Source organism: Anabrus simplex, chromosome 9 (assembly GCF_040414725.1).
Source record: "Anabrus simplex isolate iqAnaSimp1 chromosome 9, ASM4041472v1, whole genome shotgun sequence".
Taxonomy (NCBI): domain Eukaryota; kingdom Metazoa; phylum Arthropoda; class Insecta; order Orthoptera; family Tettigoniidae; genus Anabrus; species Anabrus simplex.
In genome coordinates, this window is record NC_090273.1 from 106700628 (window position 1) to 106720791 (window position 20164).

Genomic DNA, 20164 nt, shown 5'->3' on the forward strand with positions numbered 1-20164 from the left:
TGAGACAGACCGTCAGATGCGCCTGCAATCGCGGCGTGTTGATGTTATCAGAAACGGCACTGTTATTGAAACTTTATTTACTTTATTTTGGTGTCAACAAAACCCCAAGTCATGCCAATCAGGTGTGTCAACTATTACCTCTTTACCTGCAATATTCCGTGAGGTATTGCCTCGGCAAATATAACGGACCTTTGAGTCACCCTGTATTATTGCTTTTATATCATCACAACTGCGTGTGAACTTTTTTAGTATATAAATTAATCAGAACAGCGCACTCGAACATATTATAGCTTCTTCAATACAATGCGTCAGTTGTCTTCAATAACACACTTACGTAACTGTGCAATTCCGGTGAAGTAGACTTATTTGTAGACTGCGCCCCAAAGAGTTTAAATACAAAAATTACACACTTGATTTATTTGCTGAAAGTTTGGTTCTCTATATAGATTATGAATGCCGATGTATTTGATTTCTTTTATGTTTATACTATTATGATTACTTATTTTATTTTGTATTTATTCACTAATAATCAAAATACTTAGTACACGAGCTCCGGATTCTCTCTAGATAAATTCTGTAACTCTCGCTATATTAGTATAGACACATTAATAATAAAATAACAAGGTTACACAAGATGTAAAGAGCGTGTGGCATCACTAAGAATTTTTACAACAAGAAATGCTTATATAAAAATCTTCAAAAAAGGCATTGCAATACAGCGGTAAAACCAGAACGTATTTACGCAAGAGAATGTCTAGTTTTGAATTGTAGTTTAGATAAACTGTAAGTAATAGAAAGAATAATTATGAGGAAAATCTTGGGATCCACGAAAACAACCGAATAATGGAAAATCGGAAGTAATAAGGAAATATACCAGAACATAGTAAATATAACAGAAACAGTAAGAAAAAGGAGATTGCTGTTTTTGGACATATCTATAGAATGGATGATAACAGATTGTCAAAACAGATATTCAAGTACCTTCGAGACAAAAAGTCAACAACGATCTGGATAAAAGAGGTCAAGAAAGATTTAGAAAGAAATAAAATAAGAGAAGAGGAAGCTATAGAAAAATATATTTTTTTTAATAAAGTTTTAAGAGTAGAAGTATACCAACGAATAAGTAAAGGAAACCTGGTCCAAAGTGGTCTGAATAGAGAAGAATAAAGTATAGTTCAATGATGAAGGAATACGGAGAAGAACGGAAGAGGAAACAACATTGAAGGATGAATTGAAATTGACATGTGGTCCCTTGCAGTCCTCATCGTAAAGAAGGAGAAGAAGAAAATAAATTTAAACCACTACAATTACAACAATGCATCGCATGAGAAAATTAGTATAATGTGTTACTAAATAACAATTAATAAAAATAACACGACAATGTAGAAATTCTTGTTAGTCTGTTATTATTATTATTACCATTATTATTATTATTTATAAAGTAGCTACTAGCATAGTAATAATAGACACAAAAATTGAAGTATAACCCTAAAAATTGCAGATATATTTATGATTACTACTATCGTCATTGCGCCTGCGAAAACCGCAATGTGATAATGTTGTGGCAGAAATACTGACCCGCAGCACAAGACTGAGAATTCTTTGTAAATACTTGCACAGTACTGTACCTTAAATGAAAGAACCTTACCATTGAAAGTTATAAGTTGAAATATTTCACATAGCGGTTTTCGTAGGAGTAACGACGGTATGTTGATGCGTTCATTTCATAACTTCGCTCATCATAGAAGTCGGCGGGATTTACTCAGCAAATGAGGATGGTTGTCTTGTACTTTAAAAGAACAATCACCACCATTCACTCAGCAAATTATTTCAGGAATCCGTCTTAAATTTCCAACGAAAATGCATTTTCTAATGTTAGGGAGAGTAATCCACAGACTAGTGGCAGTGACAACGTGGAATGACCTTAACATGTGGTCATAAAGGAGTAAGATCTTGTATATTGATTTTGCTATTACTGCGTTATTAGTGTCTATCGTAGCTTTCGGTAATCTAAACCATAACACATAACAATGGGTGGGGAAAAATAATCAAGTGTAAACACTTTTTTTCACTCCTAAAACCCCCTGTGGGTGGGGGACGCAGACGAAGAATACACCCATGGTATCCCCTGCCTGTCGTAAGAGGCGACTAAAAGGAGCGACCAAGGGATGATTGGATTAGAACCATGAAACTACCTGTGATTAGTACCACCACGCGGGGAACACCATGAGTCGCTATTACTTGCGCGTATTACCACGTTAGGTACTAAATAGGTTTGTGATTAGTAGCAATCAGGAGCACCGTGCGGTCAGGCTTTTACAGTACCTGTGATTGGTAGCACTATATGAGCGACACCAGGGCTCTGGCTTGCCTATGATTAGTACCCACTGTATAAGGAACACCACAGGATAGTAAGAGTCCCTGTGGTTAGTACACACGTGATGAAAACCATAGGTTTGCGTTGCCTGTAAATGGCGCCGCTATGTGTGAAACCACATAGGTCTGTATTACTTGTGCGAATTTCATTACCTGTGAGTAGTACCATAATGTGTGGAATACCGCGAGTTTCCGATACATTTGATTAGTATCGCACTATGTGAAATACCATGGTTCTATTTTCAAGCGATAAGTACCATCATGAGAGGCCGATAACCTATAGTTTGGACCCCTTTAGCTTGCAAGCATCATCGATTCAGTATTGAGCTATAGAAGCAGTTCCTTGGTCAGTATTACTATTGTTCTCCGTCAGTTTCTGAGACTGAGGCATTGCGGGTCGGCTCCACTGATTGTTTTAACTTCACATCCATCCGTTCATTTTTCGTTCTCACGCTTTGAATTCTGGTCAGTGGGGGATTTTGTATTTTTATTTTGTCATTGCATTTCGTCTCATTTCGTACCATCAGGGGCCGATGACCTAGATGTTAGGCCCCTTAAAACAACAAGCATCATCATCATCACTCCTAAAACTATAAGGCGTGATCAAAAATGTTCCGTTTGAGGGCATTGCTGCAGAGGACATGAAACGTAGCGCGACTCCGATGCGGGTATATAAACACCAACATGTAGAAGAAATGAAAACCTACAACCTGTTTTCCAGTCATTGACCGGGTCAGAAATGAAATGAATGAATCATATATAGGCTATTAGTACGATGGGGTCAGCACTCCCAAAGTGACGAACATGTAGACAAAGGGGTTAATGTAGCACTCGTGTCGTGCCGAGGTACGTGCGTTAAACTCGATCACGTGAACTATGGCGACGTTATTACCAAATGCGTCCAAACAGGACCAACGTGCTGCTATTCAGTTCTTGGCTGCCGAAGGACAAACACCGGTGGACATCCATCGGAGAATGAATACTGTGTTTGGAGCAGAATGTCGGTCGAAAATCACCGTTGTGGAATGGTGCACCAAGTTCCGTACGGGTCGCATTTCGACACAAGACACCGGTCGATCGGGGAGGCCAGCCTCATCCATTACGTCAACTCAAGTGGGAAACACTCGAGCACACGCCCTATAGTCCTGATCTCTCCCCATGCGATTACCACGCCTCCGGTCCCCTCAAAAAGGCCTTGAAGTATCTGTTGATGCTTCCTATCGGACGAGGATGTGCAGGAGGCGGTTACGGACTTCTTCACGCAGCAGGACACGGTGTTTCACCACACAAAGATCTTCAACCTGGTGCGTCGTAGGGATCAGTGCCTCATTATTCACGGCGATTTTTCCTGATTGGCAACCCGATTCAGGACTGTACGGCCGTCGAACAGAAACTTTTTGATCGCTTATTTCTAACAATAAATGTACTAATAGTCAGAGTGCCACTAAAGTGAATATTTATGCCAAAATGTAAAATGCTTATATTTTCCCTTACATTAGTTGTCCTTTTGTACTTACTCTCAAAACAATAACCACCACCACCAAATACGGTCCCAACTGATTTTTTAACACCTCAGATTTGTTATTGAATCTTAAACGCATCTCTCTGCTACGGTTGTCAAATGCCATCCTCCCAGTCTCCTAACAGCTAAGAAATATCCTCTATCCTCAGCTAGTAGCGTCGCTGAATAATGTCGAAAATAATGCATCAGGGAATTTCAGAAATGTAGCAATCCAGTCGCAAAGTAAATGACATTCTATTTCACATGACAAAGCAGTCGTCTTTAGAACGAGAGAAAAGACAATACTTTTAGCTTCAGGTAATACAATATTGTCTAGCAGAAATATACGTTTGGTTTTAAAATTTACTACTTAATGAATGAATCAATCAATCAATGTTCGCCTCCATGGCTAAGTCGTTAGAGTGCTGGACGTTGGTCACAGCCGTTCCGGGTTCGATTCCTGGCAGGTTCGGAAATTTTAACCATAATTAGTTAATTCCCCTGGCATAGGGACTGGGTGTATGTGCCGTCTTCGTCATCATTTCATCCTCATCACGACGCGCAGGTCGCCTACGGGAGTCAAATCGAAAGACCTGCTCCAGGCTCTCCGGAGGCCACACGGCATTTTAGTTAATCAATCACTCATCTGCATTTAGGGCAGTCGCCCAGGTGGCAGATTCCTTCTCTCTTGTTAAATAATGGCAAAGAATTTGGAAATTTATTAAACATCTCCCTTGATAAATTATTCCAATCCCTAACTCCCCTTCCTATAAAAGAATATTTTCCCCAGTTTGTCCTCTTGAATTCCAAATTTATCTTCATATTGTGATATTTCCTACTTTTAAAGACGTCACTCAAACTTCATCATCTACTAATGTCATTCCGCGCCATCTCTGCACTGACAGCTCGGAACATACCACTTAGTCGAGCAACTCGTCTTCTTTCTCCTAAGTCTTCCCAGCCCAAACTTTGCAACATTTTCTTAACGATATTATTTTGTCAGAAATCACCCAGAACAAATCGAGCTGCTTTTCCTTGGATTTTTTCCAGTTGTCGAATCAAGTAATTCTGGTGATGGTCCCATACACTGGAACTATACTGTAATTGCGGTCTTACCAGAGACTTTAAAGCCGCCTCCTTCACATCCTTACTACAACTCCTAAATACCCAGTGGCTGGGCTGAATGGCTCAGACGGTTGAGGCACTGGCATTCTGAACCCAACTTGGTAGGTTCGATCCTGGCTCAGTCCGGTGGTATTTGAAGGTGCTCAAATACGACAGCCTCGTCTCCGTATATTTACTGGTACGTAAAAGAATTCCTGCCAGACTGAATTCCAGCACCTCAACGTCTCCGAAAATCGTAAAAGTGGTTAGTGGGGCGTAAAGCAAATAAGATTAATTAATTAACTACCCAGTGTTTGTATGTCCACACACACATTAAATGTTTCAATTATACTTAATCTCTCTGTCAACCAGTATTATTGTCATCGATAACGATACATTCATTAATGCAACGACAGACGCATATATCTTATAAAAATAAATATTGAATAAGTTAATGTAGATATTACTAGTAGCGTGTAGCCCTGGAGTAGAAGAAGCTTTATGTACTCATGAAATGTTGCGTTTCCTCTGGCTCTAAACTTTCTACTTGTAAACTAATTAATTTACTCTCTTGTAACAGGGGTATGGTTGCCAATGTTTACTTCCCCTTAAAACAATAATAATCACCACCAACAACAACAACAACAAGAACACTCTCTTGTAACATAAAAAACCTTTAATAGGAGGAGGAAGAGAATTAAAATTCAAAATTAGGTACTCCCAGTTAAGTTCTGGGGTTGTATAGGAGTGAGGTAATATATTACGCATTCTCTACAATTACATTTTTATATGTTGGCTGAAAGTAGGGAGAGAGTGCAGAGAATATACATATAAACAGGAAATACCAAGATAACGGTATTTAAGACCTTCCTACATGCGGCTTTATAAAATAGTGTTGCATATATTATCCACTGCAGAGTCTATTTAGAATAATAATTAAGATAGTGCTTTAGAGATGGGTATGTTGATATATTTAAACATGCCGTAGTAAAATTCATCACAAAAATAACAAGCAGCTTGGTAGTTTGACGGTCTATGACCTTCCGTGTCTACATCAAATTACTTGTGTTTTCTAATAAATATCACGTGTAGTCTCCACGCCACATAGAACACATTAGGTTCTCCGTTGTTGCATAATGATATACCGAACAATACATCATCATCATTATACATGCACACACTTCCTTTACAGTCGAAGTAATAATCTGGGTTATCACACAGAAGCAGAGGAAGTTGCTGGAGGGGAAGGAAGGAGATTGTTGTGAACTCAAGAAGGCATTAAGCTTTGTGAAGAAAGTAGGTTCATAGTATCCGTAGTTCTCCAAGGGTGAGGTGGCGCCATGTCTAAGAGTGGTACGCTGTCAGAGGAAGAAAGAAGATTTCGAATATCACTGAGTGTCTTGTGTGAGTAGTGATACAAACATTTACGATCGATTATCACAGAATTGCTTTTGAGAATAATGGTCCAAAAAATTACCTTCGAATATCGCTGAGTCTCTTGTGTGAGTAGTGATCAAAAAATTTAGCTTGGATTATGACAGAGTCTCTTTTGTGAATAGTGATCAAAAATTGTACCTTCAAATATCACTGAATGTCATGTGTGTGTACGAAAATTTAAGAAAAGTAGGAGTAGTCCGTGATATATAGATAGATAGATAGATAGATAGATAGATAGCCGAGCGAGTTGGCTACACGATTTGGTTAACATAGCTGTGAGTTTGTATTCGGAGGATAGTGGTTTAAATCTCACTATCGGCAGCTCTGAATATGGTTTTCCGTGGTTTACTATTTTCACATTAGGCAAATTCTGGAGTTGTTCCTTAATTAAGGCCATGGTTGCTGCCTTTCCAGTCTTAGACCTGTCCTCTATCACCATCACCATAATACCTGTCTGTGTCGGCTCGAAATAAAACAAATAGCAAATGATAGATAGATACGAGGGCTGTAAGTAAAGTAGAACGCAATATTTATTGAACTAACAGGTACAATTGCATTACATTCGTTCAGTGTAGTCACCCGCACCATTACCTTTTGCCAAATGTCTGGAAGTCGTTTGGGCAAGGTGTTCTCTGTTGATGACAGTGACGGAACACCCTACTGCGCGGCTCATGTCTGGTGAGTACGGAGGGTGTTCGAAGATCTTGAGATATGGACGGCCGCCTGTGCGGTGCAATTCCGCAGTCTCATTCCGACCCGCATGAGACGCCTTGACCCATAATGCAACCGTCCTATACAGTAATGCATTTTTGCCACAGACTTCACGTATTCCTCGACGACATTCTGATGCCATGGCAACCTCGATTTGAACCCACGAACGCTGATTACCTTTTAAAAACATGCTTTAGAGCGGTAAAATAGACACTCTTCACAGAAAGAAAATGATCAAAGCAGGCTGAGGCAATGAACTTCCACAACACAGAATAAAGCTTTTATTCATACATTAATGTGTACGACGAAAGAAAATTAATTACATGAGCACTATGAATCTATGATAGAACAAGAAGCTCGTCTGAATGTATTGCTCTAAGTGAGACAACACTGCCAGATTGTTCTATAAAGGCAATGAACTGCGATAACACACAATACATCAATGTGAATTACTTCTAAAGAAGGAATTTATAAATTTCACTAAAGTTTCATTGACTGTGATGATATTTGGTATACCAAGTTATTTGTTCTTACATGAAGATGGCCACAGCCTGTACTAATACCAGGTTTTCTTGAGGATATTTCTTCTATTTCTCGGCCTTGTATAGTGCAACACGGTGGTGCTATTCACAACCATTATGGTAATACGAGTATGGAAATGTGGATCCAGAAACAATAAGTATCTCTCGGATTAACGCTAGCTATAAGTTTAAAATATTTAAAAAAATATCTCCTTGGCCTTGCTTACACTCATGCTCGTGCCTCTATATTGCGGTAGAGGTCTTCATTTCTTCTTTTCAACCAAATATCTGTATTATTTTGGGGTTCCAGAATTTACCTAAGTATTTTCATTTCTTTATTTTCCAGTTTCTCTTTTGTTCAACGTTAAATATTCTGATCTATATAATATCTCTGGTTTAACTACGGTTGGATAATAAAAAATATTTTATTTTATTTTTCCGTTCGTTTCCTTGTTTTAAAAATCGGTATTATACTCAAAATGCTTTGAAAAACTGTTTAAAATATATTTGCTCTGTAAAAGGTAAAATGAAATTGGTTATTTTGTTCGGTAAGCTGCATCGCTTGCAGAAAGGAGGGTTCTACGACAATTTGCTTACGTCGCACCATCACAAATAGGTCTTATGGCAACGATGTGATAGGAAAGGGCTAGGACAGGGAAGGAAGCGGTCCTTGCCTTAATTAAGAAATATCCCAAGCATTTGCCTGGTGTGATAAATGAGAAACCATGGAAAGCCATCTTCTCGGGTGCCGACAGTGGGGATGTATATTTCCCTCGTGGTAATGTTGACCTTTTCATGCACTACTGTTACTTATACCATCAAATGAACATAGCACACAACGCTGTATATGTCGAGGCTCTTTGATGTTCCGCCTTCCTTATGTTAACACCATACAATGAAACTCAAATCTCAGTGTAATCATGACATTATATGCACGTTCATTACTGCATCAGCAAGTCTAATAATGAGATATGCAAAGTAGATAACACTTTGTTGTGATGTGCGAACTCTACCTGGAATAGTAATAAACACAGGACTGGACATGAAGAGAGTGGGATAGTCGTAAAGCACAGTAGGACACTAGACAAAGCTGTGTAACACAAACATATAATCATTGAGCATTTCCTCATGTGTTTTCAATTGAGATGAGTATAATGAATAATAATAATAATAATAATAATAATAATAATAATAATAATAATAATAATAATAATAATACCGAGCTCGATAGCTGCAGTCGTTTAAGTGCGGCCAGTATCCAGTATTCGGGAGATAGTAGGTTCGAACCCCACTGTCGGCAGTCCTGAAAATGGTTTTCCGTGGTTTCCCGTTTTTACACCAGGCAAATGCTGGGGCTGTACCTTAATTAAGGCCACGGCCGCTTCCTTCCCACTCCTAGCCCTTTCCTGTCCCTTTGTCGCCATAAGACCTATCTGTGTAGGTGCGACGTAAAGCAACTAAAAAAAATTATAATAATAATTACTTCATCTTATCCCAGTAATTTGTTGGGTCGCTGTGGCCACCCAGACTCATTTTGGTCTTAGTCGAGGGTTCACGGTTAGATGTTCTTCCTGAAGCTACGTGTTTTTTGAAGTGAAAGTCTCAACCTGGAATTAACTGGGATTCGAACCACAACCTTCCAGTTGGAAAAGAAAATAACAGATAAATTTTGGGAACCCAAAAGTATAAATATATTCTGTGTTACAAAACCTACAAAAATTTAGCATTTTCAATGTTTATTTTAAAGAAATTGCCAAGAATGTGCAATGGGCTTTATTCCTTGTCTTGTAATAAGTTCGTGACAAGAAAGTGAAAAGTTATTGAGAAGATAATTTTGATTTAAAGACTGAGAAGTCTCTGACTTCCAGGTTGCCTCAATTGATTTAAGATAAGACTAAAAGCCACAATCTGAAAAAGAATTATATTTTTCGGTTTTTGACTTACGTTACAATTTGGACTTCTGTGTACATTCTGATGTATAATCAGTATGGAAATTCCTATTTTTTTTATTTTTTCCTTTACGTCTACGCTAGACGGATTTTAGATGTATGTTGCATCAATTTCCATTATCATTGATATGTCAGGAAGTCCTTGATCTAGAAGGCCGTGGTTTGGTTCGTTTTAAGCTTTTGGAACTTGGCTGTTCTCCTGCGTTCTAAGATTGCTGCGAAAGGCTGTTTACAAACAGGTAATTTTCAATAAAATTTTACTTGTTTTGAATTCCTGTTGTGGTTTCACATTTCCTTTAAGTTTTTATTGATTCGCATAATTTCTAATGCCACTGAGTACAAGACTGTGCAAAAAAATGTAAGAACAAGTGTAGTAAATTCTACAGAGTGGATAGTTGCGAACCGTGTGATAATAATATGCTTGATGTTTCTAAGAAAATAGATATTACTAATGACTGTGAAACTGTGCTTCTAAACGAATGCTTCAGCCTGAAGAATATTTCTGTTAAAATAGTGATATATTTAACAGTTTGAAGTACAGTGTTGATTGAATGTGTATTTTTTAATTCTGTTTGTCTAGGAAATGGTGTAGGGCAAGTTTCTGCTACTTTTATCATTCTTCGACTTTGGAATTGATTTTCTTGAAACTTGAAACAACGTAATGTCATGAAATGTTAACAATAACTTAATGTTGCCATTGATGCTTTCACGGCCCGTACTTATAGACATGATACTGTATAGACTTTTAAGCGTATGCCGTGTCAAGAAAATAAGGTGACAATTCTTTACGTTTCGCAGAGAACTGTGCTCTGCATCATCAGAAGAAAATCTCGACTGTCCACGAGAATGGCTTCTTAAACAATGTCTCTTTAAATTTAGACGTTATAATAGAAGTCGAAATGGTACGTTCGTTCGCCACCAGATGGCTACCCGGACGTGGCACAGCGCTGGCGTTCGAAGCGGAAGCTGACCGAACCATCAGAATCAGTCTAAGAGGTTCACATAACATGTGCACGTAACACATGACATTGACAGGTGTATGACATTGACACAAGCCTGGAATGAAAAATCTGGCGATGAGGCACGTACGAATTTGGAAAACACCGAGACGAAATAACATTAGTGAAAGGACAGGGAAGGGAACTACCTATTATCGGCACACTTTATCTGGATGCATTTACACTCTTGTGCTGAATCGGTCGACCTCGGCAATCTTCGAGATTCGTACTGGCAACCTCTGAAACACAAAGTATGAATCGCACAAGCATCGTTGTGCGACATCTGGCGTACACTTTACGTACTAGTACTGTTGTTCATTACACAGCAAAGCCAAACTATAGAATTCATGCTAGGAACAAGATTCGCATCTAGAAATGTTATATAATGTGTATGTGACACAGTTGTTGGATTAAGATAATAACGGTTTAGAAACTTCATATCGATCGACCATATTCTCGATTCAATTCAGATTTCATTTTCATTCAGTTGGCAACACTACTGAAACCGGGGCAGCTCCCTCCTTACTCCTCAACCCCGTACACAAATGCAACCAGATCAAGTGTGCCGATAATAATACGTAAATTGTTAATGTCTGACAACCAGGTATTACTTAATTGATAGCCAGTATCCCTCTTAGACTGATTCTGATGGTTCTGTCAGCTTCAACTTCGAACGCTAGCGCTGTGCCACGTCCGGGGAGCCATCTGGTGGCGAATGAACGTACCATTTCGACTTCTATTATAACGTCTAAATTTAAAGAGTCATTGTTTAAGAAGCCTTTCTCGTGGACAGTCGAGATTTTCTTCTGATTACGCATAGCACAGTTCTCTGCGAAACGTAAATAATTGTCACCTTATTTTCTGGACATGGCATAAGCCCAAAAGCCTATACAGTATCATGTCTATAAGTAACCTAATGTGTCAGAAATACACCTGCGGATCTACAATCTTTTTAAGTTATGCCTCATAGTTCATTAATTTTAATTCTTCTTCTGTGCGAATGGGTCGCTTAGGACCACGCGGAATCAACATTTGTTGAGGTTTACTCCTCACCCAATAGTTCTTCATTATCATCGATTGTTGTAATTTCTGTTCCTCTGACCAAATACGTCGTGTTCGTTTCTTCTCGTCTTTCCCAAATACCCTTGTGTGAACAATTTTCCTGATTACGTTTCTATCCTGCAGATTTGGTGATCATAATTCAGTGAGGTATTTCTCTGCTTGCTTGTATAATTTTGATCTCATACGTTTGATTTGCAAAACTTTCTGTATTGGATAAGTAAGGCTGTTGTTATTCATTCTTTCCAAATGGCCGCAGTCTCATTTTATCAGTAAGTTTATATATTTTAAAATATTTGTTCGAGTTAGGTTTGGGGTAATATATTCCATTTTTAATTTTCGACCCTAAGATTTTTTCTCGTGATTTTCCTTTCTTTAATTTATAATTGTTCTTTTAAATGTTGATGGTTATAATTTAACTTTCCAAAAAATCCCGCACTTTTTGAAGTACAGTTCCAATTGTAGATCCTAGCACTAGAATAATTAAGGAATATGCTGTCTAAATTTCAAGCACTTATCTTTAAAGATTTCTGATTAAAAGGTACATAAATTATAGAAAATTAACATTGAAAATATTAGGGCATTCGGCCTCACCTTAGGTCATATTTATTAGGGTAACTGGATGAGGTATATTCAAGCATGAGAAACTATAGTGAATAATTTACACTGTTAGCCCGTCCTAACTCTTTAATTCCAAGGTGAGTGCAACACACCCTCCAGGAAGAGATAAAAGGAATTTGTGAATCCCACACTTGCATATTAGTCATGTGAGCTTGGTGAGATTACAACATGCATAGCAAGTTCAGACCGGAACGTGTTACGATACACAAGAGACAGGAAGCTCCTGGAGCTAAGACATGCGAGCGAGTGCCGGACACTTTGCCACGGAGACCTCGTGCGGCAGCTAGTATACGATGAGGTGAATATTGTCACTGGGAAAGGTGCTCCAAAAATCGTGTGAACAGTGGATGTTCAGAAGAATGATTAACAATACAGGTAAATCCTTCATTTATATTTAACCCTATGTATTTCTGTATTAAAGATTAGTTTTGAGCAGGGATGTATACATTTATGAGTAAGAAATAATTGCATTTCTCAGTTATATTTGATGAAGTTAATTTATTATTTAGTCTCGTAGAAAATAGTTACTCATGCAACTCGTATGCAAAGTGGACCTTTCTTTGCACGAGTGGAAATATTTAAGCAAGAGGAGTTAGGCGAGTCATACCACTGCCTTCACACCAAAAATATCCATAAGATAAATAATTATCAATATATTGCTGGTAAAATACTTTCTCTTCCCTTTTGGGGGGATTAGCGTTTTCAGTAGTTTATCTCGTTGATAGAACACTCCGTACAAGGAACCTATCCATACTGAAAAAGTAAAATATAATGGTAATAGAAAAGAGCAAGACTGACTAATAATCACAATACAGAGCTCAGCTGTGACAAAACTGAAATACTGTGAGCTTGCATCCGGGAGATAGTAGGTTCGAATCCCACTATCGGCAGCCCTGAAGATGGTTTTCCGTGGTTTCCCATTTTCACACCAGGCAAATGCTGGGGATGTACCTTAATTAAGGCCACGGCCGCTTCCTTCCAACTCCTAGGCCTTTCCTATCCCATCGTCGCCATAAGACCTATCTGTGTCGGTGCGACGTAAAGCAAATAGCAAAAAAAACTGAAATAATCGTGAAGATGTGGGACGTTCAGAGGGAAGATAGGAAACATATACAGGTTCGTTTAAAATAACTATAACACTGGATGGGGCATGGGTCGTAAAGATGAAAACAGAGTGATAAATATGGACAGCTATCAAAACAACGATGTAAAATAATAAAAGTTTTACTAATCCTCGCAATTTTAAGGAAAATCACGTACAAAAAACAAACCCCAGTATAACAAAGAGACTAATAATAATGTTATTTGCTTTTCATCCCACTAACTACTTTTACGGTTTTCGGAGACGCCGAGGAGTGGGAATTTAGTCCCGCAGGAGATCTTTTACGTGCTAGTAAATCTACCGACACGAGCCTGACGTATTTGAGCACCTTCAAATACCAGCGGACTGAGCCAGAGTCGAATCTGCCACGTTGGGGTCAGAAGGCCAGGGCCTCAACCGTCTGAGCGACTCAGCCCGGCCTAACAAAGAAACCGCATACCACAGCGGTAGAGGTGAAAAATACAAATGCTTCAATAAGCAAACCACAATATAACAACAACTACATGTCATATACTTCTTATTTAAAGGGGTGGAAAATACCTAACTATACAACTCGTGCATGAAGTGAATTACAGCGGTGCAAAAACGTTCAAGCAGCATAAGTTGCAAATTATTATTTACAGTCCACAGTGGTTACATGCCATAACCTATTTCTATTCTTTCCACTAAAATCTCTAAATATATAATATCGTATAAAATTGTATTTTAGCCAAGATTATATTTTAGCCAAAATTTAATGGATTGTTGTTCCTTTCAGAGCAGGTTTCATTAATTTCAATTCCACATTTCGTTTTTACACAACAGAGGATTATGGAAACACAGATTTCCTGTAACTTATGGATGTGTGACATATGCCTCTTTTCCACTGGGCCTCTCAATTGTAGCAAGTTAACCAAACGTTCTAGAGTTCTAGAAGTTCTTATTAAGATGATGAAGCAATCTTTCATCAGAATCTTAATATGAGCTAAAAAGAATATTCTTCTTCTTCTTCTTCGCGAATGAGTCACTTAGGACCACGCAGAATCAATATTTGTTGAGCTTTCCTCCTCGCCCAGTAGTTCTTCACTTTCATGGATTGTTGTAATTTTTGTTCCTCCGACCAAGTCCATCGTGTTGGTTACTTCTCGTCTTCCTCAAATCCCCTTGTGTGAACAATTTTCCTGATTGCATTTCTGTCCTGCAGATTTTGTAATCCTAATTCACTGAGGTCCTTCTCTACTTGCTTATACCATTTTGATCTTGTACGTTTGATTTGCAAAACTTTGTGTATTCGATAAGTCTTCTTGCTATTCATTCCTTCCAAATGGCTTAAAAATTGAATTCGTCCTGGTCTCATTGTATCAGTATGTTTAGATATTTTTAATATATTTCCGAGTTGAGTTTGGGTTAATGTATTCCATTTTTAATTCTGGGCTCTTAAGATTTTTCTCATGATTTTCCTTTCTTTAATCTCTAATTATTCCTTTAAATTTTTGTGATGTAAATTGAGAGTTTCTGAAGCCTAAAGAGTTTCAGGTTTGATTACTGTTAAGTAATGACAAATTTTATTGTTCCACGACAAGCATTTCTTGTTATAAACCTTCCTTGTGTGTTGAAAAGCAATTCCTATTTTCTGAATTCCTGAAGCTACTGATTTATTATCATTGTCATTTTCAGTGATCCATTCATCTAAGTACTTAAATTCCTTTTCTCTTGCAATTCTATTCATATCAGTGGTAAGTTCATATGGAGATCAAAATATAATTTTATTCTACAAGAAATGATATATTTGTTTACAATTGTATTTGGATTTAACAGAAATGCATTAGCCTAAATGGCGATACGTGGTTCGTTGTGTATCCTTGCTGTCTGTGTTCCAGGGCGATGGGCAGACTGCTCTACACATCGCAGCAGCAGAAGGCGACGAAGCTCTAGTCAAATATTTCTATGGCGTCCGAGCAAGTGCTTCCATTACAGACAATCAAGGTAAGATGATCATACTGCTTATCCATTCTTGCTTCCTACAGTACAACATAGTGCATACAGAATCACTTGTCATATCTCATTCATTTCATATTTCGAACAGAGCGCTGTAAACAGACTCGGCAGTCATTTAATTACGATAGTTCCCGGCAAAGTGTTCGCTTAGTCTCTTCATATCCGTGTGTGAGTGCAGGTCGCTATGTGCTGCAATACTGTTTACATCGTCGTTGCGCCTGCGAAAACCGGTATGTGATAATGTTGAGGGAAAAATACTGACCCGCAGCACACACAACATCAAGAGCGAGAATTCTTTGGCATTCCTCTCGCAATATTCAACCTTAAATAACAGAACCTTACAGGCTAAGCAATATTCCTAGGCATACTGACGATATATCAAAAAATGTCGGAGTTCAAATTAATGCCACCAAACCAAAACCAAACCCCATGGCACTACAGCCCTTGAAGGGCCTTGGCCTACCAAGCGACCTCTGCTCAGCCCGAAGGCCTGCAGATTACGAGGTGTCGTGTGGTCAGCACGACGAATCCTCTCGGCCGGTATTCTTGGCTTTCTAGACCGGGAATTAATGCCACAAAGATGAATATTACATTAGGCGTGGAGTTCTACAGCTTCAAATCAAATCAGATCAAATCAAATCAAGTCAGTCACCACCGATCTGAATTTTGCCCACCTGGCATGTTCTCTATTGTTTGTTTGTTTGCTTTTTTTTCAAATGATTCCGAAGAAGTTGGAAATTTATCAAATATATCCTTTGGTAAATTATCACAATCCCTTATTCCTCTTCCTATAAACAAGTACTTTTCCCCAATTTATGCTCTTGAACTCCAACTTTACCTTCATATTATGATTTTTCCTACTTTTAGAAAACCCACTCAAACTTATTAATCTACTGATATCATTCCAAGCTATCTTTCCACAGACAGCTCGGAACATACCACTTAATCGAGCACCTCGGCTCCTTACTCCCAAATCATGTTCCTCGCATTTAATATTTTATCATTTTAATTTTAATTGCTTTATTATACAGATATCATTCACCTTCTATGTAAGACAAAAACTCTGTTCAGTTATTTCTGAGGAAAGTGTACGTACGTGAAACTTCTACAATACCATGCGTTCATTTCCTTTTTGAGTCACTGTACATATCTCATATTTGGGCCATGATTATGGGACCCGTGTAACACAATGTTATTCTCACCATGCACAACAAGGCTTATTTGTTCATCTCCACTTTTGACCACGCTGCCTTAAGTAACACTTTCGAAATTTATAGTTGCCTAGAATTCGAAATGCTACACCTTTCTCACTGTACTTCTCGGTTATGGCTCTAGGCATAGTCGCACATCCACGTGCAATACTGAAGAGAACACCGAAACTATTTTCAGGACGGATAACCAAGAACTTCCACTTGTTGCCAAATGATCCTCACATTCCACTTCAGCTTACTTTTGAGTGCAGGAAATCGTGCAAGGAATATCTCCATGAGCGCAACTCGACTCGTCCCACAAATACTGGGCCGCTATTAAGGCCAAGGCTGTTTCCTTCCAAGTTCTAACTCTTTCCTATCTCATCACCACCGAAAATGAATATGTACCGAGCGAGTTGGTCGTGCGGTTAATGGCGCGCAGCTGTGAGCTTGCATTCGGGAGATAGTGGGTTCGACCTCCCACTGTCGGCAGCCCTGAAGGAAATTTTACGTGGTTTCCCATTTTCACAGCAGGCAAACGCTGTGGCTGTACCTTAATTAATACCACGGCCGCGTCCTTCGCACCCCTAGCCTTTTACTATTCCACCGTCCCCATAAGACATATCTGTGCCGGTGCGACGTTAAACCGCTAGGGGATTCGAACCTACTATCCGGGAGATAGTAGGTTCGAATCCCACTATCGGCAGCCCTGAAAATGGTTTTCCGTGGTTTCCCATTTTCACACCAGGCAAATGCTGGGGCTGTACCTTAATTAAGGGGGCTCATACACCGCTTAATTAGAAAATTATCGATTTTTTGTTTGTGGTCTCATCTGAAAGACATTTTCTTTCTGAACATATATATGAAGTTTTATTCAAAAATATTCATATTTCTCTGAGTTATCGCTGTTTTAATAATACTTTGTGCTGTTCTGTCAGCTGAGTGGGCGTGGCATGACAAGCAGATATATTTTTCAGTAATTTTTTCAGTGCATCCTTTTAATCTTATTGGACTAACAATGGCTGCTGTGTTCCGGTAACCACGGAGATGTTGTTTTAACCATGGAATAGAAGGTTTCCTTGTTAATTACTCCTTGGCGACTGGGTATTGTTTGTTTTGATTTACCACTGGTGTTCTGTGATTTACCATCACATAGTGCTAAGTTGATTTGATTTTTTCTGTCTGTGCGATATTGGTGAATTATGAATAAGAAAGGGGGCGTAGCTCGTTGTAAAAGAAGAACTTTTCACGGTAATAGGTATTCAGAACGTCAGGGTGATGAAAATTCTCCCAACAGTTATGAAACACCTAAAAGTGCATCTGCTAGGAAACTAGGTTTGGAGGTTAGCCCGTGTCCATCATTACTTCCTGACGACAGAGTAAAGAATTATCCATCTTCCCAGTTTGATGAAATCTGTCAGTGAATATGCAAATTGTAAAGTGTGTCATAATGTGATTAGTTTAGTTGAAACTTCAGTACAGGGTTTAGCAAGTACTTGAAGAAAAAGTGGTCAGGCAAGAAACTTAGTGATGGCAAAGGTATCGGTGATACTGGTAGATTAACAGATGCTATTATTGATAAACTGCAACTGTATTATGGGAATGCCATCAGAGAAAACAACGATGATATTAAAAAAGTGAGGAAATCTATCTGGGCCATATGGTATCATGAATCTGATACTGATACTGAACCACAACACTGGATGTGCCTATCAGGCCTTGATTCTTGGTGTGGTTATCGTCGGCTGAGGCAGAAAGAGCTGAAGTGCATTACAGGCTCACCACCCAATCCCAAATTAGCAATATGATGGAGGTAAAGCTGATTTTTCAGAACTTCTACGCAGGTGCCTGAAAAGTTGCACACAAAATGCAAATGAATCTTTTAACAACAAGGTTTGGTCAGTGTGCCCCAAAACCAGTAATAGTGGGCTGCTGCTGATGCAGTAGTTTCTTTCAATTATGGGAATAGCAGTAAATTATAAATACCGAAACATATGGATGTTGGTGTTGGGAAATGTGCTAGGAGTGCACGGGGTCAACTTGACTGTGAAAGGGTGAGGTCAGCAGAAAAGCGTCTTTGTGAGTCCACTAAGGAGGCAAGCAGGACAAGGAGAAGGCTGAGACTCGAACAGCACAACAAAAATATCGAGAAGGAAGGCGCAACATACTCTGCTGGAGCATTTTAATGAAGTATGAAAGCAGGTTTTTTTGCTTTACTTTTAAAGCTGATTCCCCGAAAGTTGCTAATTTGGTTACAAAAAACATGATATCTATCACATTTACCGCTCAAATTCCATGAAACTTAGCAAGTACATTACCTTACACAGGTTCTAGAGGACATACTAAGATAATTACAAACAATCCGAAAATCAATGAAATATTGATAGATGTATGAAGGAAAAATCAGAATTGTTACCTAACTGAAACTGAAAAATATGCAGAAATTTTTGTAATAGTCCCACACCATTCATACTAGTTTATCCCTGGATACATGTCGTTTGCTACTCAGAAAACAAAATTAAAATTAATATCATGAGTAGTTTTGCCGAAATCATGTTTTTTGTGAGATGTTTTCATAAAAAATTGGATAATTTTTTCTTCGTAAATATTTTCATCACACTACCAAAAAATTTAGTTTATGGACAGTAAACGCAACTAGAAGGTCTCCTTTGTTGGTTTACAAAATTTCATGCAGTTACGTTGAAAAACAACCTAGATAGAGAGTTTTGAATCGTAACAATGCAGAGATGGCTATGAGCGGTGTATGAGCCCCCTTAAGGCCACGGCCGCTTCCTTCCAACTCCTAGGCATTTCCTATCCCATCGTCGCCATAACACCTATCTGTGTCGGTGCGACGTAAAGCCCCTAGCAAAAAAAAAACCGCCAGGGAAAAGATTTGAATAACCTGCTATGTATTTCTGGCTCTATACGTAACATTTTTTGATGCGTGAACGCTAGTCTTCAGTTGAGTGTTGGTAGAAGAAAAAGAAGAAGAAATAATTTGTAATGATATCAATTGAAGTAATAGCGTTGGGGTTACATTTCGACACTTTATTAAGTTCCCAGCAATGAAGTGGACGTTTAATTAGGCTCTGTGGGTTTTATTTTTTATTGTTGTTTTTTTTGGAAAAGTCACATTTGGACAGATTTTAATTTGTCGAAGTTTTTTCATTAGCCGTGAGCTTCGTCTATTATAAACTTACATTATTCAAATTTCAGATCAAAAATTATATGTAGGGTTTTTCCGGCGTTTGCTCTATTAACCAGCGTTTCGTCTTAGGTCTGACACTAAACTCGTCAGAGTGGGATGTGTCAGACCCTACCCACTGACGCTGGGGTGTATGCAGGTGAACTTATCAGAAGCCTATTTAAGAGGCACAGTCTGATAACTGCATACGGGAGATAAGACTCCACAATGGAATTCATGCCCGCCTAGCAATTCCAAATGGAAATTCTTAGTTCCCATGGAGGGAACTAGATATTTTTCCACCAATACAGCATGCGTCAGTGGGTAGGGTCTGACACATCCCACTCTGACGAGTCTAGTGTCAGACCTAAGACGAAACGCTGGTTAATAGAGCAAACGCCGGAAAAAACCTACATCTAATTTTTGATCTG

The 20164-nt window shown here is 38.7% G+C and overlaps 1 protein-coding gene across 1 annotated transcript in view; it reads left to right on the forward strand.

Annotated features, from left to right (window-relative positions):
* Positions 1 to 20164, forward strand: part of nompC (no mechanoreceptor potential C) — a 653999-nt gene that overhangs the window by 432656 nt on the left and 201179 nt on the right. Inside the window, exon 6 of the mRNA XM_068229166.1 lies at positions 15239 to 15344. Coding sequence (XP_068085267.1) covers positions 15239 to 15344 — 106 coding nt within the window. The remainder of the gene's footprint in view (positions 1 to 15238; positions 15345 to 20164) is intronic.